The sequence below is a fragment of the Ciconia boyciana genome, chromosome 6, assembly GCF_034638445.1.
Source record: "Ciconia boyciana chromosome 6, ASM3463844v1, whole genome shotgun sequence".
Lineage (NCBI taxonomy): Eukaryota > Metazoa > Chordata > Aves > Ciconiiformes > Ciconiidae > Ciconia > Ciconia boyciana.
In genome coordinates, this window is record NC_132939.1 from 41,850,781 (window position 1) to 41,875,632 (window position 24,852).

At 39.5% G+C, this 24,852-nt stretch overlaps 1 protein-coding gene across 1 annotated transcript in view; it reads left to right on the forward strand.

Moving 5' to 3' along the window:
- AKAP6 (A-kinase anchoring protein 6) overlaps positions 1 to 24,852 on the forward strand; it is a 227,162-nt gene that overhangs the window by 54,408 nt on the left and 147,902 nt on the right. The window contains exon 4 of the mRNA XM_072865482.1: positions 14,013 to 14,135. Coding sequence (XP_072721583.1) covers positions 14,013 to 14,135 — 123 coding nt within the window. The remainder of the gene's footprint in view (positions 1 to 14,012; positions 14,136 to 24,852) is intronic.

Genomic DNA, 24,852 nt, shown 5'->3' on the forward strand with positions numbered 1-24,852 from the left:
GAAGCTATCTAAAAGGGAAGGTAGATGAATTAGGAAGCAAAAGAAAAGCAATTAATGGAGGAACTAATAGTGACAGGATTTCTTTGGAGACTGCAAGTGAACAAGAATTGAGTGCATAACAGGAGGCTAAATTAGGAAACTAGAGGAATAATAATGGAGTAAAGAAAATAGGTGGTGAATCTTAATCTCTCCTCGCTGCTGCCATATTTAGTGAATAGTGGCAACCACCATTTTCCCTGTTTTTAAACTCAGAAATCTTAACTATAAAACAAGTTCATGGGTCAAAGAATTATAATACCTCTTGTGAGGTGACAGACGTAACCTCTTCTATCCAATTAGCCTTGAATAATAGGAAATGCTGAATTAAACGTTCCGATTTTGAGGGGGAATTATATCTTAAGTCATGCCAATGATATAGAAGAGGTCAATATATTTAGCAGTTACCCACAAGCAAACTGCATCTCTTCTATTTTAGTAAAAAGTGGGTTTTTTCCTTCATTTTGGAAAACTTTTAGACATGGTGATATATCTCCCTCTTGAGGCCACAACTTGTCACTGCACCTATTTGACAGCAAACGTTTAATTTGCTTCTCAAATGAACGAGACTCACAACTTTACAAATGTAGCTGTTAGAAATTCAGAGATTAAATAAATCATAAGAAATTCAGAGATTAAATAAATCACAAGCTAGAATATTTCCTCCTTACGAAGATCTTTTTTGCTTTAGTGTAGTCTCCAACAAATTTTTTTGCTATGGATTTTATTCCAACAAATTCAATGTTGACATACTGTTCTGATTTTAAAAAGTAATAGCATGTGTATGCCAATTATTAAACTTTAAAAAAATATAACTTGCACGTGCACTTCTACAGATTTTGTGAAATATATTAAAAAACCCCCCCTATCCTCTGCAAAAAATTTAGAGATGTTGTCTCCCTGCAAATATAACTGCCATTTTTATTATGATTGAGAGAACTATAGTTATATTATTTAAATAAGCAGTGTTTAATCCTGCTTCGTGACCACCAGGCCAAGAATATAGTGGCTTTCTTCCTTCATCTATCACTTACTGGCTAACTTACTGAAAATGTTATGTAAAAATAATGAATTTAGTTTTTATTTAAAAGGCATTGAAAATCCTGTGGAATTAATTTTGTGCCACTGGGTAAAGTTATACAATTTGGCTAATTTCATTCTTTCAACATGATTTGTTCTTTGTTTGGGAAAAGGTAAAATTTTTGGAAGTGCACAAATCTCTTTCTTTGACATCATGCCATAGGGCCACTGTGAATTCCGGCTACAGGAGCAACCATGGTGTATGAATATCATGTGCACCCTTCAAGGAATTAAATGCTGGAGAATGAGGTTCATTTCTACCAACTAGGAGATCAAAGAGTAAAGCAATGTTGGGACCAGTTAGGGGAGGTGCCAGCGTGGCTCCAATCGAGCGGCCTCCAGTGCTGCCCAGTGCGCCTGCCAGGTAGCAGCTGACCATCAGCAGAAGTAACAGCTGCACAAGGGCGTTCCACCCCCAGTCCACTGTCTGAAGCCCAAATACTCAGGGTATGCAAACCAAGGAATGATGGTCACCCATAATTGCCTATTTTTCAGAGCAGAATAAAGCTGTATACTAATATATTACAGAGGCCATTATATGGAAAAATTGCAAATGAAGATTAGTTTGTCTTTTGGACGCAGTTCAGCTCATAATCGATACATACATTAGCTGTAAAACAAACTGAAAATAAGGTATGTTGCCAACACAACATTTAAAATAATTATATGAAGAGGCAATGCAGTACTTCCAAGTACCCTTACATCACTGTAAATTGCTTCAACATCAATAGTTATATTGGCAGCATTTTTAGAAAAAGCGCATCAGACGACTAGCTTCACTGAAATTGAAGATACTGATTATAGACTCACATTATCCACAGAGTTTGGATCAAGATTGCTACATAACAAACATTTCATACTGAAAGAAAGGGGCCAGTTCTGATCAGGAGATTTGATTTTAGGTTTATCTGTAGAATAAATAATAAATTTGCACTTACGAGCAACAGGTCCTGAACTAACTTCTACGTTTTCTATTCTAGTTTAGAGTTGCTCAAAGTGGACAAAAAAAGAAATCTGGGACTGTGAAATAGCTGCGAATATACTGCAGCATTGTGCCACTATCCTTTAAAGAGGACATAGCAACTCATTTTGGTGCCTGGTATTTTTCCCAAAGACAGGCCCCTGTCCTGTGCTGTGCTCAGGGTCCCTCCAGAATCCAGATACTCCTACTCCTTCCAGCTGCTGCTGCAGAGTTGAAGTCCCCCTTTCTGGGAGTTACTAGCATCGTCTTTCTTGGCTCAGGTGGATTTATTTGCTGTTCTTGTCCTTCCCTTGATACATCACTGGCTACAAATTTCTGGAGACATTGTGTTCATAACTTGCTCTCTGGTTTACCAGCTGAATAAAACAAGAGTATGTGACCTAAAAACATTCACATCTCTTAGCTGATCTCTAGATATGGCAAGTCTTTGACTTAGACAGGGTCACATGAGGGTATAATCTAAAAAGGCCTCTGTTTAGGATATTTGATGCTGTGATACATAAGAGAAACTTAAAACTTACCCTGTCCTAGAAGATGTTTTGGGCACCTATCTTTATTCCCTAGCTGCTGCTTAGGCCTCTTGGATTTTATGTAGAGAAGAAATGACTCAGAAGAAAGTTATTTTAACAGTAGTGAGTGTTTCTGTGAGATGTGACCAATAACAGGAATTGCTTTTTGTGAATAAATATATTTTCAGAAACAACAGGTTCAATCCTCGTAGTGTGATGAACTTCGAAGACCAGACTTGGATGATCATTCAGAAGTTTGTACATTACTCAGCCCACTCACAATATCACGGTTGCTGACCATTCCACTTTTAACTCTAAGAGCTTTTGCCTGCCTGTTTTATTCCCAATGACCCAAAGAACATCACACTTCTTTTTTTTTAACTAAATAAAAAGAACTATCTTGTGCTTTGCTTATATTTCCTCCTCCTCTATTTTCCTCCCTGTTTATGCCCCATTTCCTTATTGTTTGTTCTTCCTTCCTGTTTCCGTCTCATTTTCAGGGCTTTAACTCCTGTGTTTCTCCTTTCTGCTGCTTATACTATTCACTCCATAGTTTGAATATTGTTTCCTCGAGAACCTTTTTCCAGTCAACCTCAAAATTTCACACGGACTAGGGATGCTGAATGAGATGAGTGCTAGAAACATGTGAATACAGATTTACACTGCAGAGGCTTTCTGTCAAAAGCCAGTACTGATTAGAACAGTGGAAAATATTTACTTCTTTAACCAATATATGTGTCTCCATAACCCAGTGGCGATAAAACTTATTCGTGTAAACGTGGTGGGTTTTTTGTCAATATTCCTTTCATCACTTTGAGAGGATGCTTTAGCTAGCTTGCACAAGAATGGTTTTCAGGCGGTATAAATTGCCTCCACGAGAGGGCTTGCGCAGGCTGTGTTCCAGCAAGCACCTTCTCTCGGAGGCCAGGCTGCAGCTTGGTCTTTGCCGCTGCCATCCGGCACTATGACCTGACGAGGAACTTGAACAATTTGAAATATTGCCTCGAAAATAACTAAGATTTAAATTAGTATGCGTGATAACTTAGGAAGCAGATAAGCAAAATTATTTTCTGTAATCTAGAATGTGAAGGCATATGTAAAATTTTTCCATACAAAGAAGGATATGCTAATTTACTTACTTACTTGATTCCCAGGTGTGCTTTGAATCTTACACCACTTTTGAGATACAGCACTGGCCTCCCATATTTTCTCAGCATGAACTCTGTCCTCACCTGAATGAATGCAGGAGGCCTAAAACCTTATCTGGCTTTGTGCCTGTTAACGTTACAGCTCAGGTAGAAAGCATGGCCACCTCGGTATCAGAAGAGATGAGCAGCCATTTTGTATGCCTAGCATTATTGCCATCAGAGCAGATGGCATCTCTGGAGGTTTACAGCCAATCCATATTGCTGTTAAGTTCATACCAGATGATTCTTTAAATGATGGATGAATCAGACAGTCTTCCCTTTCCCCTCCTTTCTCTCCACTAGTCCTCTCTACTCTTGAACACTTGCAAAGTCACAATGGTGCTGGCCTTTCCTATGCTGCTGTGTAACATTCATACATGTAGCTGTCTTGGCCTCAGGGCTACATGGATCTCTTCTCCCCAGCAGTGTCCTTCCAGCCCATGGATTTTGCTTCTGTGGTTCTAGGGGTTCACTGATCCTTCAAAAGACTGGGGGAAATGTTACCAAAGGTGTCGGAAGTTTGTCTGCTATCTAAGAATATACCTCTCAGGAACAGGGTTTAGGAAGCATTTGCTTACTTTTCCTGTATCTATCTTTGCCCCACAGTCAATCTGCTGCTACTAAGAATGTCCCTTTTTAGATCTGGTAAGTTTCAAATAGCAGTGGAGGCCTTGTGGTAGTTCTTTTAAATAGAAAGTAGATCTTCACCTTGAGCAAAAGGTAAGACAACACATACAGTAAAGAAAGAATTATGTTTGTGGCATCATGGAAAGGTTTAAGTCATCTACAGAGATACATTTAGGAATGATTCTTAATATTCAGATTAGCATGACCTGCTCTTTGTCTAGAAGCAGAAATAAAGTCAACAGTCCCATGGGGGCAGTGAACTTTTTATTGCAGAACCAGGATCACTGTCTTCAAATACAGTTATTTTTAATGGATTGAAAAGCAACCTTTGCATGTTTCTCTGTATCATGCTTTTTAAGCCTTTCCTACCTTTATGGTTCTCGCTCTTTTACCTAGAAGGCTTTAGGAAAGAGAGAACTTAAAAATCTTGTCTGCCATTCCTGCTCTAGTCAGAATACAGCATGGAAACATAGCTTGGAAATGTTAGCAAAATCTGTTGATTTAGCAGTGGACCAAAAGGTCAGCAAAAATTAAGATTGAGTACCCTATCATCAACTTCTAGGGACAAAGCTAGAACTGAGTTAATTTGTGGTGTTTTCCTAGGCTTGTAAGAACTGTGCTTTGTTGTCCTCACTGTTTCAAGACTAGAAGTACTCTCAGCTCTCCAGTGAAATCTCCCTGAAAAGTTGAGATATGTCTGACTGGCTCTGCTTGATATAACTCTATATTTTTATTTATTAATCCGTCTTGTTTTGCAGCATCAGAATGCATCCTGGGGACTCTAAAACCAGGAAAAGTCATGAACATCCTGTGTTACCACTTTTCATTCTGTAACCGTATAAATCACAACCGATTAGATAGATGCCCATTAGGGAAAATGCATTCAATAGTAATTTCTAATTCTGTGTGTGGTAGTTGGGCACAAAGCCTAGAGGTGGCACTTGTGGAAGATTTGTGTAATTTAACAGTTAGTCTTTAAAACACTTAACTAGACAGTACATAGTAGAAGTTGAAGATGTATCTTTACATGGATGTCCACTAAGAAAAGTATTTGATCTTTATTTTTTCCCTGTTTGGAGGGAACGTTTAAGTTGCATATTCTCATAGGCTGGGGTTAGAGAGTAAATGTGGCATTTCTTCAGCAGAAAGCTGCTAAATTCTGTTTCTGAAGTGTTTCTTAATGAATGTATCCTGAACTGCATATTAAGTATTGCCATCCTACTGATGTGTTTGGGCAGTTGTATGTTTCTGTGAGATCATTGTCTGCCACAGAATCTTGACAATATCACACAAAGAATATTTTCCATTGTGGCATCTTGGTTCCTCGGGGATCCCTAACATCTGTACTGCTAATGGTTTTATCGTTGCCTCTGGGTCTAACTCCAATTAAATTGACCGTGGCAGTTTGTTGCAGCCTCATCCTCTTGAGTACCTGGATTTCTTTGACTTACCTTTGCCTATGAAGAAAGTGCACTTTTATCCTTTTGAAAATAAAGTCCATAGGCAGGAATGTGTTCCTCCTGAGACTAATATGCAAGTCCTTTTGTGGTTAGACAAAGGGTTTTCTTAATGCATTCTGTGATAGAAGTGCCCTTAGAGCCAGCCCATCCTTGTACACAGACTCCTCTGTGAGCTCAGTCTTTTTGTAAATTGGGAACAAACTTTACAACGCTGCCTGCTTGCAACAAAATTGGACATTCATTTTTAAGCACACAGCCTCATAACCAATTCTTTTAAGAAGACAACTCCCTTTGTGTAATAAAAGGGAAGGTAGAGAGAAAAAAGGTCTGGGGTAGTGATTTAACAAGCACTGTTGTCTGGTGCTTCCACACTGAGGTTTGTGGAATACAGTAGACTTTCCACTTCACTCTTAACTAACTAACTCACTCACTCTTAACATGGCAGATGATTTTCATATGTTTGCATTTAATAGTTTGGTGCGCCTCTTCTATTCTGATTTTAATCTTAGTTCAAGTCATTAGAAGGGCTTTGTAGTTTTACAAATGCAATGACCAGAAGTGCCGTAAGTATAAGCCAGCATGCATGTTAAATGAAAATGTTAGACTAATAAACTGAGCGGTGTTAACACTGCACAGCTTAAAATTACAAGCCAAAGGTATTGAAATAATTTTGCTGTGGCATGTAGGCACAGTAAATCTGGGACTTTTTTTTCCATAAAAAGCAAACCCAAAATTTGTTCTAAGATAAGGGCCATAAAACTTTTCATAATGTTAACTGGATGCAGTTTCATCCTCTGTGTTTTATGGCATAATTTTGGCAATGTTAATGCTAGCTTCTTTAAGTGTACATATCCAGATTCCCCATCTAAAGGAATCTCATGTCAAAAATATACTAAAAACATCTAAGATGCTGCTTCTTTTAGTGTACCAAAAAAAAAGAAGTTGCATTTTTTAATATAGTAAAAATTCCATGTTTTCACTTTTTTTTTTTGGTAACCGTAAATGTGCTATCTCTTAGACTAAAGCTCAAAATTACAGAACTGGGCTTCTGGGCTTATTAGACCACATTCTAAATGTGGTCTAATAAAAGTTGGATTTGTAAAGTGATAGCTGCAGCTGAGATGGAAACTTCTTCCTTTCCCATTCCATTCAATTAATGAAAGCTGAACTTCAAAGTCTAAATGAGATCATTTGAAGTGCTAAAATTATTGAACAGCAGAACTGTTTACTTTCCTATCTGGCCAAAAAAAGAGAGAGCTTGTAATGTAAAAGTAAAATTAAACCACTGAAATGAAGTTAGGAAACTTTAAAAGTTCTAGTGCAAGAAGTGGTTTTAGCTTAGTTGAGAAGCATTTGTGCATAATTTTAAGTGACTCACTTCATAGTCACACATTTTTTTGATGACTGTGACAGTAAAAGCTTTTCTGGGAGGTCTTAGTTGTGTGCTGCTCAGAAAATTGCAATCCAAAGAGAATGTGTCTCCGCAACACCCCTGACAAGCTAAGAGAACATGCAGGGATATCATCAGGGACTGGAGCCTTTCTACAGTACCATAAGCACTTATGTTGTCATCACTAGTTTTGTAGTTGTTATCAGAACTTTTTAAGTTGGTCAACTGCTCGTTATTTTGCTGACAGCCCATAACATTTCTCCTGGGCTCTACTTTGTCCTTTTTTGACCATGAACATTGGCTGTGCCACCAGCTCTGCGGGAGCATGTAGCTAGGGTCAGTGGGTACCAAAACTCCTTGGATTGACTCATTTGATGGCAGTAAGCATCAGCTTCGGGTCTGCTGCTGCCAACTAGGAAGTGGGAGTTAATGGGTATCTATTTCTAAAGGAGGTCGGTCTTTGGCCAGAGATGGGGTGAACTTCTGAAGCTCATTGGGAAAGTGCAGGAGGGGACTGTGGAAGCTGGACAGACACAGGGGGTGACAAACTCCTGGGCCGTGCCAAGAGGCAGTAGCGGGGTTTAGGTAGTGAGCACTGAGGTGTGCTGAACAGTCGTCGTGAGTAGGGAGGAATGTACTAACAGGATCCAGCAAAACAGGAAAAAGGAATGGAGTCAGGCACAAACTGCTTGGGATGCCAAAGACTGCCTATTTCTGTGTTCATTTTAAGTATTTAAGTTTTCTGACACATACTTGGGACAGACAGAACACACACAGTCCTATTAAATGTAATGAATTGCATGAGACTTGTTCATCTGACCACCTCTGTAGGCCTTGTTACCATGCTCCAGGGTTTCTTGTACTGGCAGCACACCACCACAGCTGCTCTCCCACTCTGTTATCCCACATGCCAGACACAAGCAGGCTGTCTAACCCAAGATCCTTTGACCAGCTGTACGGGGTGCAGGGAGCCCTGCAGCCCTCTGCAGCAACTGGGGGATCTGTATCTTTTGTATGCCCTTATATTTACCAGAACAAGGGTGGGAGGCACACTTCAGGTGCACCCTTCCTTGGCCCTGTGTCCACGCATGCCTTTGGCCTCTGAGCTGATCCATCCCTGCACTTTTTGGGTGACTCAGCAAGCAAATTCTTACGTCTTATGATTCAAAAAATTTGAGTGTTCTGGTCATTAATGAGGAAGTCTCAGGATATTTAGTTAAATCCCATCAAATGTATTTTTAATTCTTCAGTTAATTAATTAATTCCTTAATTCTATAGAACAATTGAATTAAGTATATTTTCATTATATAAGACACCAAAGCAGGCACACTGAGTTACAGCTCTTTTTTTTTCCCCAGTACTTACAATTGTCTGTCTTTTTCATTCTTATCCATCCAGAGCAAATACCATTAGACCACAAAAAATAACTTTGTACGTGCCAAATTTCAAATGAAGCCATTTTTGCTCTAGCTTTGTTCAGGGATGTGTGATTAGAACTTTCTGCCTCTCCCTAGAAAGATCTGTAAAACTGTCATAAAGCAAAATGAAAAGCTGAATGTTTTAAAGGTGAATGGTTAAAAATTTTCTGCATGGGGTATGGAAAGAGCTTTATCATTGTTTGCAAACTTTACTATAGAAGTTGCTACAAATCATCCAATAACAATCCAGAAACATTTGTTTCTGTACTAAGCAGCATAGAATGAGAATAGCTTTATGCTGTGTCATGTAGGGGCTTGAGGTTTTTTTAGTAACATCTAGCTTGCTAGCACAGTACAAAACTATTACATTTGCAAAACTGAACCAGCTGGTCAAAATGCAGAGACTGGATTTTACTGGTGCTCCTTTTTTTCTGCTCTGTTCCCCTCTTTTCTCCCTGAGGAATTCTTGTACAGTAATTTTTAGCTTCAGTGTGGCTTTTCAACTTCCAAGAAGTTTTGATGGAAAATCCAATAGTATAATTTCCCATTACCAAAGCATGAGTTGAGTAGATTTTACAGTATTTTCATTATAAGTGTGATACTGCCTAGATCAGACCTTAACTAGTATAAATCCACATAGCTCCACTGAAGTTTATACCTGTTGAAACTCTTTCCCACCTTAAGAATGATGAGGAAAACAAATCTAGAGAAAGAAAACCATAAATTCAAAGAGAAAAAGCAGAACGGTAAGAAGTGTCTAGGAAGGGGTACAACGTGGTTTCATGTGCATCTGTATAAAATGAAGAAAAAAACTGAAAAATATCCTGTATTGGTTAAGATTTCTCATCCTACAAATTTATTTCTTTCACTGAGTACTCCTGGATTTGGATTTAGGATTGCATATTAAGCCTCATCCTTTGTTTTGATATAATTTATGTTGTAATCTGTTTTTTTGAAAGCATAGTTTCATGCTCTGAGTCTCACGATAGATTTTCTGTATTGTAAGACAACATTTTTTCCCTATTATTTTTTAGAACTTACTTTGCCTAAAGTTTTATTTAAAAAGTCTGTTCTGGGAAATATCCTAAATGATGAGAAAAGCAACTATTGTAATGCAGTTTGTGTCCCTGAGTACATGTACATCATTAATTGCATTCTGTTCCAACTAACTAGGCCATCTTGATTACACAGAAATGACTCCGTGTTGGTCAATCTGCGGAGGGGCAGCGGCCCTTCAGTTGGGGATAAATTATATTTTGGACTTCCCCTCTGTTTTGAGACTTGAGGAGATTAAGGACCCGGATTTATATTTGTGGCAGGGCAACATGGACCGTCAATACTGCAGACGCCCTTTCTCGAAGTGTGAGAGAGCAGGCAGCCTCCGCCTGTGGCTGCCCTGGGCCAGCTGCGCCAGCCGAGCAGAACCGTTTGTACCAGGCCTGGGCTACAGCTGATGGCAACACCTGGCCTACATCTCAAAGCCCGTCAATAACTAGGCCTTGACAAAAAGCCAAAGGCGAGAAGGGGAAGTTCAGCACCAAGAGCGAACCGTAGTCTCCTCCGCAACTCCAGAGCCGCTGCAGGTGATTATATTTGCACAGGTTTCCATTTCCAAGCCGGAGCTGCCTCCAGGCAGGGACGAGGCAGGAAGCTGGTGGCTGGATGATAGAGGTGGCTCCTTCCTTGCTCACTGGCATCAGGCTATTAAAAGAAATAGGACGGAATCCTAGGCACCGCTATGAAAGAAAACCAACGGGGCGTTGTTTTGAGCATTAAGTTGAGACGAATGAAGCAGGACCTGCATTGTTACAATTTAATCTTACGTCCAACTTGAGACAAAGATAGCTTTCTATTTGGCGCGCCTTCTAACCGCTTGAAACACGCGGCCTGTAACTCCGCTACGACGTGCGTGCCCAAAGGGACGGTCCGGTTTCGGGTTCGTCCCCGCCGCTCCCGCCGAAGCCCCCGCGACGCCCTGCGGGGCGGCGCGGCGCCGGCAGGTGGCGCTGTGGGCCCAGGCACGGCGCGCGGGCGGGCGGGCGGGAGACGCTCCCTCCGCCGGCGGCCCCGCGCTGGCCGGCCTTGCCTTGCCTTGCCTTGCCTTGCCTTGCCTTGCCTTGCCTTGCCTTGCCTTGCCTTGCCTTGCCTTGCCTTGCCTTGCCTTCCCTTCCCTTCCCTTCCCGTGCCCGTCCCTCCGCTATTTTCGGTTTCTACAGATGTGCTCTTTCGAATGGTTTCAATAAAATTTTATTGCCGTCATTTGAAAAATAGTAGGATCATTGTGATTTGTGCTGCCTGGCAGAAGAAAATCCACCGGGGCTGGCCGCGGCCGGTGCTCCCCTCTGCCGCGGGGCTCCCCTCGGGCACCGGGTCCCCAGCTGCGATCCTAACGTGCCAGGTGGCACCGGTGCTTTCAGCCTTACCTCGTTTTTCTCAGATAACGTCGCTCATCGTGGTTCTGGAGGAGCCTGTAGCTGTATTTTTTTTCCAGGCCCCCAAACTAGCCCCCAGGCGTGCCATGCACCCCACCGGGGCCTGCTCAGGCCTGCAGCCCGCCTCATCTGTGTGGCGAGGGGCTACACACCAGGCTGCTGGAGCCTGCTGCTCAGGAGTCTCTAAGCACCAACGTGAAGTAGCAGACATTAAAACATGGGCATGTTTTGTGAGAGGGCAGAAGTAACTCGGTTGCTAGTAGTTGCTTTTTATACTGGTGCACACCTGCAATGTTTCTGAGCACCCTTTTGAAGGCATACAGACATCGAGTACTGGAGGCAGATGTTCTACGTGTCTCTCTCCGTAAAATACATGACGCGTATACAAGAGAGAGCCTTTCTTCATTTTTTTGTGCTTACCATATCACCTTGTCTCTCAAGGACAGCACATTGCTAAAATGCAGGCAGAGATTTATTGGAGGGACTAGAAGGACTTCACTCCTCCTGCTCACGTCTCCCACTCCTCTGCCAGTCTGGCATCTCTTGTGCTCCACTGCGAGCTGGAAGAAAGCAAGCAACGGAGCCAGGGCAACATCTCGCCCCACCTCTATCCCATGGCTTGATGTGGGGAACATAGCCCTTGTGGCATGGCTTGCCAGTGGGAGAGAGGAGATGCAGCTACCTTCATTACATGTCCCAGAGTGGTGGCACGTCGTCTCGGTTGCCATATCCACTGGGTTGTTTTTCCCGTCTTCCTTCCCCCTTACTGGAATGTCCTGATAAACAGCCTACAACGAAACGTGCAGAATAACAGTTTTCTTCCTTATAATGCTTTGAGATACAGTGGATTCCATGAACAGTGTTATGGTTTAGCCCCAGTTGGCAATTAAGCACCACACAGCTGCTCGTTCACCCTCCCCCCCCGTGGGATGGTAGAGAGAATTGAAAGAGCAAAAGTAAGAAAACTCGTGGGCTGAGATAAGAACAGTTTAATAATTGGGGGAAAAAAAAGTAATGAAACGGAAAACAACAAGAGAGCGAGTAGAGGAACAAAAACCAGGAAAAAACAAGCGATAGAACTGCTCACCACCTGCCAACCGATGCCCGGCCAGTCCCTGAGCAGCGATCACTACCCCCGGGCTGACTCCCCCCGGTTTCTATACTGACCATGACGTCATATGGTATGGAATAGCCCTTTGGCCAGTTTGGATCAACTATCTTGGCTGTGCCCCCTCCCAGTTTCTTGTGCATCTGGCAGAGCATGGGGAGCTGAAAAGTCCTTGCCTAGTGTAAACATTACTTAGCAACAACTAAAACATCAGTGTGGTATCAACATTATTCTCATACTAAATCCAAAATACAGCACTATACCAGCTACTAGGAAGAAAATTAACTCTATCCCAGTTGAAACCAGGACAAACAGAGATAGCAATAGCCTCCTTCTCATCCTGAGGACTCGCAGGGACTCACATAAAAACTAATAATAATAATTAAAGTCTTCAGAGTGCCTCAGTGAGTGCTGTCTTGCCTGCAGAATGCACTGGAGCGGCCTGCCAGAGGCTGGGTTCTTTTCAGAAGCATTGCCACTTCAGCCGGAAGCCAGAAGTTGATTATTGGACCCTCCTTCTTGGCACAGCGTTGGGCCAAAATGACTCTGCTACCATGAATTTTGAAGGAAGTGTGGCTCTGCTTAGCCTGGGTTATTACAGTTGCACTTCTTTGCATAACGCAGCTGTGCGCCAACTGCTCAAACTCCTGTTTCTGTCTCGTTTAGAATTCCAATTTCATGTGCCACTTCGGAGAAGGGGATTTGGGCTCCTGAATCACTCAGGAATCTTTAAAATTTTATGCTTAGCTTGCTTTTAGCTATGTCAATGGACTAATAATTACCGGAAGTCATTCCATAAATAAAGTGGTGAGAGTGAGATACTGAGTGTGTATACCGAGTTGTTATCCAACTGGAAATTAAAATTCTCACCATGCTGCGAAATTCATTGTTAATAACTAATAATATAACCAGTGTTAGACCTAACTTACGATGCTTGTAATAGATGGACATTCCTCTTCAGTGTTAATTTTCAGGGTGCTTATAAACATCACTGTCAGTTTATTCCATTTACTCTCTTGCTTTGTGGTGGATAAGACTTTGGTAAAATTATCTGTACTCAATATGTACCTATAGTATCATCCAATCATGTAAATTCAGGGACACTGTTTTTAATCAGACAATATAATTGGTACTAATCTTGAAATAAATGGTGCTCCCAAGAAGCAGGAGCTCCTGTCTTCTCAGGAGCACCATCTGCATGGCTCATATGCAATCAGCAATATTTATATTAAATGCTATATATCCTGCCTCACCTACTGTTTGATTTCTTCTCTCTGAGTCTCATCTTATGAAACAAAACAGGAATCACAAGACCCAAGTTCTGAAAAGTAGTTTCTTCCCTCAGTCTGCTGATGTATACCTTGTTAATGCAACTTTGCTCAGCACTTTTTTCAACCAACAGTGCTCACGCTACACCCAGTCTGCCCAGAGCAAGATCTTCAGCAGCTCAATTTTCATTGTAATCTATATGCAGCTTTTTATATATCTCCCTCATACCTTCTAAAACTTTGCTGTTTTCTCCATTTCATCACAGTCATACGGATGTGACATTGTCCTGTCCCAAAATATCACCTTAGATTATACCCAGAAACACCATTGTGCTCCTCATTTACTAGAAGGACACTTGCTAATTGTTTTTTTCTTTGCATGCTTGTAAAAGGCAATATTTTACTGTACAATACTCTCCTGGCTTAAAACAAAAAAATTGAGCATACATTTTTCAGATTGCCATTTTACTAACAAATATGCTTTTCTTGTTCTTTATTTTTTCTTATCTGGTAAGGGGTTTGTAAGCAAGCTGGATGAATTCATTCACTGGTTAAATGAAGCCATGGAAACAACAGAGAATTGGACTCCTCCTAAAGCAGAGACAGACAGCCTTAAACTGTACCTGGAGACACACTTGGTAGGACAAGATTATACTATGATTACTATCAGTAATTGAAGTGTTCTGCTGTGCTTTTTATTTGATTATTATTTTTTAATTACTAGTGTGTCTATATTTTAATGTAAGATTTGCAGCATTGCAGTTTATTTTAATGAAAATACCAACATTATTTTCTGTATTTGAAATATGTACTGAAATATAGCTTTTTAAAAATTAAATTAAAAGCCAGAATTACATTGCAATTTAGAAATTATCTCCAAAACTGAAAGAAAATGTCAGTAGCAAAAGAAGAAAGGATAATGTTTTTTCTGCTGATCATTCTAGGATTTTTACTATACTGTAACATTAACAAAACTCTTACTAGTAAGGAACTCTTATTCTCTCTCCCACAGTTTTAACTTCGTACAGAATAATTTAAATAAAATATTTGAAATAATTATTTCAATCATTTTACTTGATGTGTATTTCTGTCGTGTAATTAATACAACTGTCACTAACCTTGTTCTTGTGCAAAAAGCTAAAACATTGGGTGGAAGTAGAAAACACTTGGATGAATAGTCTTCTGACTGTATTACAGGTTAGAATTATAGATTGAGAAATATTTGATAAACCTCATGAGACTTTCACTGAATTGTCCAAGAGCTGTTTCTGGTTAGGAGGAGGTGAAACAAAGACCTGAATTAAACCAGGTATTAAGTTCTCAAAAGCAAAATTTTATGCTGTAAGTAGAGAATAGAGATCAATGTATGCTGTTCAATGGGTAGGTATCTTAATAGGTAAACTATCTGGTAAAAAGAAAAAACAAAGAATGGAAAATTAAGCTAAAAAATTCCCACTCCCTCTGCCAAAATCTTAGGTTCTTGCCAGTATGAATTGGAAGAAAACCCGGTGATAGCACTATTCTGAGCCAATGAGCTAGACACCCCAGCTAGATAAAACAGTGCATTAGGTGAACCCACATCAGAGCATGAACCCCCAAAGCTCAGTCTCATTTCCAGTCTCTGATAATCTGATGGTGAAAAATTATTTGACAGTCCCAGGATGTCACGTGATGCATTACAGGAAAAAATGTCATCCTAATCCTACCGTAATACTGGAGTGATGGTTATTAAATTAATTAAGTATGCATTAACCACATGTACAATTAGAACTGAACTGAAAACTGTCTTCAGAATTTCAGCTATACAGAAAACTCTGTTGTGTCTTTTGTTCTTAAACATTTCTGTTGTAGTAGCGCCTATGGGCAGCCACTAGATTAAGTGCCCATTGTGGTAGTCTATCAAATGCAGTACGAAGACACTGCATTTTTGCCTTATGTTGCAGATTTGGGATTTTGTGGCAGAGTTTGGATTTTTGAATTGTACTGCACACACTCGGTCCCATGATTCCCGTTATGTTTACAGGTGCTCTGAAGACATAGCACATTGTGAGATCAGACCTCAGAAAAGGCATTGGTCATTTCAATTTGTTTTCCTCTTACTCTGCAACATGAAACTTTTGGAGAGATGAGTTTTTATGAGTAGAATTGCAATTTTCACTCTTGACTGGATAAAAAGAAACATATTCCAGGAACAGGGCAATCACCAGGCTGAGTCTCTGTCACAGTCAGTTTCTTTTTCCCCTTCTTCCATGGGGAGGAGCGCAGTAGCTCTTTTGCAGGCAAATGACTTCCAACTTTGCCTTGTGGTTCTGTGGGCGGTGACGCCAAAACCATCTATCAGCCTGGAATGTGGAGTAGTAGCCCAGAGGCAACTCCTTAATTGCTAAAGTTAGTCAGAATAAATGAGTATGTGGGCACCTGTACAACTTCACTTTCCCCTGTAAATACTTGGGCTCCCAGCTCTACTCTGTATATCTGCATATCTTTGGGGTAAGAAAATATTTGTATGTTTCAGGATGACTATGTTGTGAAACAAGGTGGGTTTTTTCTTTACTTCTGTGAAGAAGTAAAATGTCTAAAGAACCGTTCAGTTTCAATTTGATGATATAATTATTTTTTATGGCATATATAGCCAGTGAAAAAATCATTGCACAACCTGAAAAAAAGTAACTGTGGCTTTTCTTTTTGGATTTCAGAAAACATATGCTATTGTATTTGTTTCTATGCAGCAGAATTGACCTGTTTAAAATACAGAGCGTTTTTATAGTGGGGAAGATAGTTATTTGTATTAATTAGATTGTCAGCTTTTCAGTGGCATTTGTCTGTCAGAAATCCTAATCTGTGTTTAAACAGAAGTATATGAACTTCAGTTCACATTAAGCTCAATGTTAAAATTTCCCCTGGTTGAGCATTCTAAGACAATGGTGATCAAGGTCTTTGTGAGGGTACTTGCAGCGCTCATTTTCTTCTTTTGCCAGTCAGGTTATACATGCTGTCAGACTCACCTAAGATTTGTTGAAGTAAAGGGGGCTTAGTACTGTATAAGTTTAGGTTCCAGACTTATGGGTTCACAGTATAGACATCAGTAGCAAACTAACCTGGAAAACAAAGAAAATGTGTTAGTCCTTTTCTATATATTGCCTCTGTGCTAGCAAACATCATAACTATGTGTCCTCACTGGTGCAGATTTTCTGGTCGTAGAAGGAGTGAAAATTCTGTGTAGATTAGTATTTTTATTTTTATTAGTAGAGGCAAGGCCTTAGCCTTTGGCACAAATTATCAATTTCACCACCTGTGATATTGTTTTCTTGGATATATGTTTGTTGCAATAACAAAATTAGTGCCATAAAGAGAGAATATTTTGCATTCATGAATTAAATCTCTGCTGTCAAAATCTACGAAAAGAAAATATGGGAGCAGGAAAACAGAAAAATGTACTTGTTCTCTTTCTCATTATTGGCTGGGAAAAGTCTTGCAGAGGAGACAAGGACGAGGTTATGAACATCATCCAAATTTTTCAATATGTAAAATTATTGACTGTCATTTTAGGGTCTCAATGTAAATTGTTGATAAAGAACTGAATTTTAAAGTCTCTTCTCACTCAGCCTCACTTTTCTACGTCTTTGACATTTTGAGAAAAGGTGTGGCACAGACACTTAAAGATAGTGTGTTTATTAAAAAAAAAACACCACAAGAAACCTACAACATCAGCTTATTAGAATCTTTGCATAAGGTGATGCTCACATGAGGAGTCAAATCTCTTGAACAGGATGGCAATGCAAGTCTCCATTACAAGCATCCTTGCATGCATGACATCTTCAGCTTAAATTGGTAGAACTTCCCAAACTATTGTTCTAGTTAATTCTTATACCTGGTCTGGCAAGATTGTCCACCCAGGATGTTAATCAGCACTTTGAAGCGTACAAATAGTGTCTGTCTATTGCTCTTGGCCCAGCAAGAGGTGCCTGCAGGCATCTCTGTGACCATCTGAAGGTCCCACCTGGACACTCCTGAAATAGTTAGTGAAGCACTTTGTTGTGAAGGTGGAAGGCAGCCTCTCCTCAAGTTGGTCTGTTGTTCCCAATTAGCCCATTATCTCATCTCTGCAGACTCTAGCTGGGGAGTTCCTGGGCCACTCAGGGAATTTACAGGCACAGCTGCACACAGGACAGCCCTGATGCCCAAATACACCACAGTTATAATTATTAACTGTAGGACAAATTGGAATTTCATTCTTAAATCACAGTTACAACTTAAACTCCATAGATTTTGCCATGATGCATAACCATACAGTTTGGTAAAGAGTATGAATTTTTTCTACAAATTGAAAGGTAGACTACATCTGCAATGTGTGCCAAAATAGACAATATTCAGCTTGGAGGACAGTTTTGCAAATTTTAAAACTCAGTTCCCTGATTTTCTGCAGAACAGAAGTTGCTATATGCTTCATTTTAGATAACACCAAAGCACGAAGCTGTCAATGAAAATGCTCTCAGAGACCCCTGAAATAGTGACTGAAATTGTTCTTTAGATTTTACAGGTCTTCACAACTGAGTAACATTGGTGAAACTGATTTGGGAGCTGTGTGCTTCCCATTCATATGGAAGGGCTGACATGGAGCTGTCACCACTTGAACTTCTGGCACCCCTGCAGGCAGCCACCCAAGCCGGCAGATGTTGAAAACACTAATATGTTTTCCTAAAACAGGGGTGTTGTTTTTCAGCAGAAATCTACTTTGCCACAAAGGCCTCAGTCAGCCTTGCTAGAGAAAAAAGTGAGTCAGGTTTTGAATTTTGTGAATGTTTAGGCTCAAATCACTTCCTAATGAAAAGATAGCGTCATTGACCTTACCAAAAAGGAACTTCTGAAAATGGTTTCTGATTCACTTTATCTTTTGTAGCTCTTCTTTTTTGTTATGCTGATTCTTGCCCATTGGCACCCTGATCAAAATCATCTACTAGCAGATTCTAAGCATAGACTTGGTGGTATGCAAATCAGTTCTCATAAAAAATGGTATCCTGAAGGCAGCTTATGACCTAAAAGCAATCTGTCTAGATGGTAGTGCTGTGCTTGGGAAACCAAACAGACTTTCTTACCAGCTCAAGAATTCGCCATGTTGCTCTTGACCATTTTAGTTTGCTAAAATAGACATTTTACTGCTCTTTATCCCTGGCCCGAAAAGACACATTGTTTTAGCACAGTAAAGAAGTAAGCTAGTGAACAAGGAAATGTGAAGAACCACTGAAGAAAAGATTTAGACAAAAGGCACTATTTATATTTGCTGAGGTCTGGGACTTTTAATTCTGTAGTCTTAACTTTTCCCTTTGTTGTTAACGCAGTACTCTGTTTTCCTGTTGCTGCACAACTCCTAGTTGTGCACCTTACTGTGGTGTGCTCTTAGGCCTTTTGGCCAAAGCCATTTTGGTGTCTAGTGTCATACTTACAGCTAGATAATACAAGACTTAAATGGAAACCTACAAATGAAAAATATCTTATTTTAAACTTACTTGATGGAACTTTTTAAATCCTTCTAGCATTATTAGTAGACGTTGACAAACAATATTTTTCAGTGGAGATAAAATTAATTAAGGAAAGGTCTTCTTAGAAATTTGGAACTAGTAGTCAAGCATTTTTGTCTGAAAAATCTTACTCTTCAGAATTTCTGTAAGATTAAAATTCTGAAATCTTGAGTACAGGGAACATAGAAGATTTGTTTATATATATAGAGAGAGTAATGACAGATTTTGCATTTTTTCTTTAAAACCAACTAAATAATGGTCAGAGATTCCCATGATGATGTATTTTCTTTCAAAGTGTTTGCTGCCTTTTGCCCTTTTGAGTATGACCGTGGCTGTAACCTACCTACATTTAAGTTTGCAATTTGGAGGAGAGCAAATCATAGAATCATAGAATAGTTTGGGTTGGAAGGGACCTTTAAAGGTCATCTGGTCCAACCCCCCTGCAATAAGCAGGGATGTCTTCAACTAGATCAGGTTGCTCAGAGCCCCGTCCAACCTGACCTTGAATGCTGCCAGGGATGGGGTATCTACAGTTTCTCTGGGCAACCTGTTCCAGTGTTTCACCACCCTCATTGTAAAAAATTTATTCCTTATCTCTAGTCTAAATCTACCCTCTTTTAGTTTAAAAGCATTACCCCTTGTCCTATCACAACAGGCGCTGCTAAAAAATTTGTCCCCATCTTTCTTATAAGCCCCCTTTAAGTACTGAAAGGCAGCAATAAGGTGTCCCCAAAGCCTTCTCCAGGCTGAACAACCCCAACTCTCTCAGCCTTTCTTCATAGGACAGGTGCTCCAGCCCTCTGATCATTTTTGTGGCCCTCCTCTGGACCCGCTCCAACAGGTCCATGTCTTTCCTGTGCTGAGGGCTCCAGAGCTGGACACAGTACTCCAGGTGGGGTCTCACCAGAGCAGAGGGGCAGAATCACCTCCCTTGACCTGCTGGCCACACTTCTTTTGATGCAGCCCAGGATACGGTTGGCTTTCTGGGCTACGAGCACCCATTGTCGGCTCTTGTCCAGCTTTTCATCCATCAGTACCCCCAAGTCCTTCTCCGCAGGGTTGCTCTCAATGTTTCACTTTACTCTCATTTTAACTGTGGATATAAGATATCCTTAGAAAAGATGGCAGCTGGTGGTTTCCTGTTTCTCCAGATAGCACGAAGAGAAATTGTTTGTCAGTCATGGAAGGAATGGAGGAGGATGGCCTCCTTGAAAATAATTAATTGTTCACACCAGGGTTATTTGTTTGTTGGGTTTTTTAGGCAAAAATATATGTTCTGTTTAGTTGAAACAGGAATAGCGAATATTGTTCTGTAGAAAGTACAAGTGGTTAGGGTTGCATCGAGTCATTGCAGTACAAAGTGTTCTTTGGACATGCTAAGTTATCCTTTCCAATAATCAGAATTTCTTGGTTTTCTTTTCTAATAAATTGTGTGATCCCTGTCTGTAATTTTTACCTCAATTTAGTCGCAAGCTTTGGTGCCACATTAAAGTGCCATTTAGCCCAGAATTGTTCCCTTATATTAACCTTCTCAGTCACCATATTTACTTTACATGCTACAGTCTTAAAAATATCATAGAGAAAGTATCACTAGTATTTCAAAACAAATTATACAAGTTGATTCACACTAGCATTTACTTCTCTTCTGTATAGGAAGTTTAGATGTCATCTCCATTCCAAAACCAAATTCTTCTTATGATATGGGAGTTTTGAGAGTTTTATTATCTAAAGAGAAATGAAATAAGAATTTTCCTGTGTCCAGTATAAATGTTTCTGGCCACATCATGGCTCAGCACTTTCTTAGCTATAAACAGCAAATGCTTTCATACAGAAAATAGATTGTATTTTCACATTTAAGAAATTGTACTGGTGAAGTAATGATGCTTCTGTGATATTTCATGATAACTGATTGTCTGTTTGTAAAAAGTCTGCTATGTCTGAAAAAAAATCATTCTTATCTCCCTGGAAAATCTCATTTTCTGAAAAATGTCAGTTTAGAGAAGTATTAAATACCTGTTCTCATTGAAAATAAGGCTAAATACACATGCCTTGGGCTAATCTACTGGCTGTCTTTGTGGTAGCGGTGGTAACAGTAATTTTAATAAAGGTATTAAAGCCTCTGAAATGGCTAAGTTATGTACTGTGCTTTTACTATATGGGCATTTCCAGAGTCCATGGCAGCCAATTTAGATTTTTTCCTCAAAATACACAATAGTATCTGCAGGATGAGGGTGCTAAAGAGTCTGAGCACCATGAGTGGACTAGTCTCTTGCTTCTCTAAGGACTTTGGTTTGAATCTGTTTAGCCTATTGATAGTGAATTTCTGAATTTTATGCTGTTATCGTGAAAGGTATTTTGGGTATGCATGGGTTCCTGAATGTATGTACTTTTACATAGGAAGCAGACTGCAGAACATACTTATCAGAGATGTAGACAACCCAGTGGATTTCAAATAACACAGGCAAATAAAAGGACTCCATCGGAAGTAAGACATCAACCTTAAACAAAGGGAATGCATGTATATTGTCAGTTGTGACTATTATTCAGCTTTTAAAATCTGTAAACCCAATAACTTCTATGTAAGTTTTTCTGTTTCTTGAGTTAAAGTGCCCGAGAACATCAAAAGGAAATGTTGCTGTCATTTAATACATTTGGCTGTACCTGTGTTATAGTCTGGAGCCAGAGAGTGTATGGTTGCTGGCAGCAGGAAAAGTAGAGGTTGCTAAACTGTTTGGACTGTTCTTTTGAATTTCAGTGACTTTTTTTGTGACTAAATAAGAGAAAAATCAGGTATATAAGAGAAAATCCAGGTATATATCCTGCTAATCACAGTACTGTTGTCCTGACCAATACAGAAATACTGCACTTGATCTAAAATTGTTTCCCATAAGGCTATGCAGTGAGGAAGAGCGGACACATATCTTTTCTTTGTAAGGAGGAGTGGGCCATGTTTATGCTCCCAGCATCAGAGAAGTAGAAGATCTGTTGTGATGGAGATCTGTTATTACTATGTGTGTTTTTAATGAAGGAAGGGACTGTCCATTTACTGTTCTCCCATACTATTGCTGCCAGCTATTACCACACAGTCCCTGTCAGGAGGTTTATTTGGTGCAAGCCTGTAGCATAAGCAATAATTTCGTAATAATTTTCCCAGAGACTGAATGGCTTGAATACTGTTAAGAGGACCACTTTTTTCTAAACCTGTCTTCCAAATTTGTAGATGCCTAACCTTGTGTAGGTACTTTGTACAGCTGTGAGGAAAAAAAGGATATTGCATTTACTTTGTTTTTTGATTGGTTCAGACCTTCCCAGGACTCCTTTTCTTCTCTTTGCTACCACCCCAAATTTACATAGTTGTGCATAGGAAGGGGGTTAGGACCCCATAATAAAAGTTAGCACTGTTGGGCCTGCCTGTAACATATTAGTTGTTAACTAGCTCCACAGGAGGCTGTCCCAGCTTTTCTAGTTCTGAGAGCTGCGGCTATCTCTGGACAGAGGAAACATTAAAGCAGAGGCAAAGCATATTAGGACGTTGTCCTAAAGTAGCTCTGCTTCTTCTACTAAAGGAGAAGGGAAAATTGTAACGTCCAAAATCTAATCACTTGTGAGGATTTTGAAGTCTTTTGATCTAAGTGTATGGAAATATAGTATATGAACAAGTTTGATCTATGTCTCAAGAACAACTGTATTTCTCTGTTGTTTTTTTTTAATTCATGATGTTTGAGGTTTAAAAAAAATTGGAATTTTATTTTCACCAATACCCAGCATGCTTAAAAGCTAATGTTTATTGCTTTGGAGGAGGGAGTGATGAGATCCTTAAAACACAGTGTTCTTTTACGTGCAAGAATATAGAGGGTGGTATATTCCTCTGGGTATGTACTAAATACCTGATGTAGTTTTCTTAGAAAACAAGGCCAAACACTGTCGTAGAACACATTAAAACGCAGATTGTTCAGACTTTGGGAAATGTTTAAATTCATTTGCACTTGTGGGTGAAGCTGAACAAGGCAGGGTAACTTGGTTTGGCAGCGTTACAAATGTTCATCCCCTCTCAAGTCTCACCACCCAGAACTGTAAAACTCTTGGGTGCTGAAGTATCCCAAAACACAGATACTGTAAGCTTGATCGGTGAAAGTTAGGGATTCCACTGGGTCCATTGTATGCCTGGCCTGCAGAAGAAATTGTTTGCATGCAGGGGATTCAGTGCTTATAATAATATAATGAAATCAAACTGCCATTATAAAATGTTTTGCACTTACTTGATCAGGAAATGTCAGTGAAAAAGTATTTCACATAAGTTCTGACTTGGAAGCTTTATAGTAATTGCAGAATAATCACTCTTTGAATCACAACTTGGTCATGCTCTTTACACTAATTTATCATTGTAACAACTTTTGAAACACCTTTAAAAATTTGATTTGAAGGTAATGTTTATTTTATTAATAAATTGCATAATGCTTATGTAGGAACTCTGTTAATTGTAATTTTTATGTCTATTAAAATGTATGCTATTGCCTGAAATTTTAGTATGCTGATATGATCAATATAGATGTAGTCTGTAATTTGTTTTTGAAAGTGAAATGAAATTTATTTTTAAAAAATTCTGAGATTGGAAATCATAAAAAGAATATAATGCCAGGATCTCAAAGGACAAGCAAGCACACTTTCAGCAACATTTAAACTATATTTGCTTTTACTTACCTGCCAAGAGCTATGGTCCACTCCCATGGGTTCTGTGCTATGTCTCTCAGAGGCATAATATCATTCACACTTTAAGTACTAGAAGTAATACAATTGCTGTCTGTGTTTTGGTGTTTGCAATGCCAAAGCTTTCTGCAGAAATATAGAAAATTCAGGGCATGAATGGAGGTCTTGATTGGTAAATGTTTTTCTTCGCATCTCCTATGATTTTTTTTTTCATTTCTTAATTCTACAGATGAACTGCATTAATAATTTGGGATCTCAGTTTATTGGATATCTTTTGCTAAGAAGGCATTTTAGTTCACCTTTAAATTGCATAAAACCTTATATCTGTACATATATAAAAAGCAAATTGCATCTCTCTCATATTCCCCTGCAATTTTAATAGAACTAAAATCCTTCAAGGATTGTTCTAAAACTACATAGTGTTATTTAATGCCAGTGAGTGCTTTTTGGTCTGTAAGTTAGTAAATTTATATTTAAATAATATGTATGGCTATGGTTTTTATTCCTTAGTAACTCCATATTTGCCAAGGCTGCTATGCCCCATGAATTTATCTTTGGGTTGGAAAGCTCTTTTCTCTTGGTTGGCTTTTTTCCGCATGTGGTAGGACAGTACAACTATTTCGATGAAATAGCTTTTGGGCGTGGTGGGTCTCCAGGTGGAAGGAGTGTACCTAGAAATGTGTAAGATCAGCCAGACAAATGTCATCTTGATAGAAAAAGGAGTCAGAAGACTGTGACTTCTGCAGATTATTTCCTGAGTATCTCAAGAAGACAAGAAATGATCAAGGACAGTTATATATGGTGGACTGGATGTGCAGTTCACCATGCTTATGGCAACTTAGCAATTGTTTCATTGTATAGCCTTTTTGCCCGTGTGCTTTCCTGCCTGTGTTCTTCCATCCCTCGTTGTCTCTTGATAATAAACAAACTGAGATTCAATTTAGGAAGCCTCACGTTAACTTTTTTTTTAACAATGTAAAATGTTTAGACAGACAAAAGCAAAGAGAAATTTATGTAGTGAAACACAAAAAAGAAATTAGAGTTGGCAGCAGAAGAATTTACGTGAGTTTGAAGTACAAAATATCTGCAAAAATAGCCTCTATGCCTTCTAAACTAAATCTGCAAAATA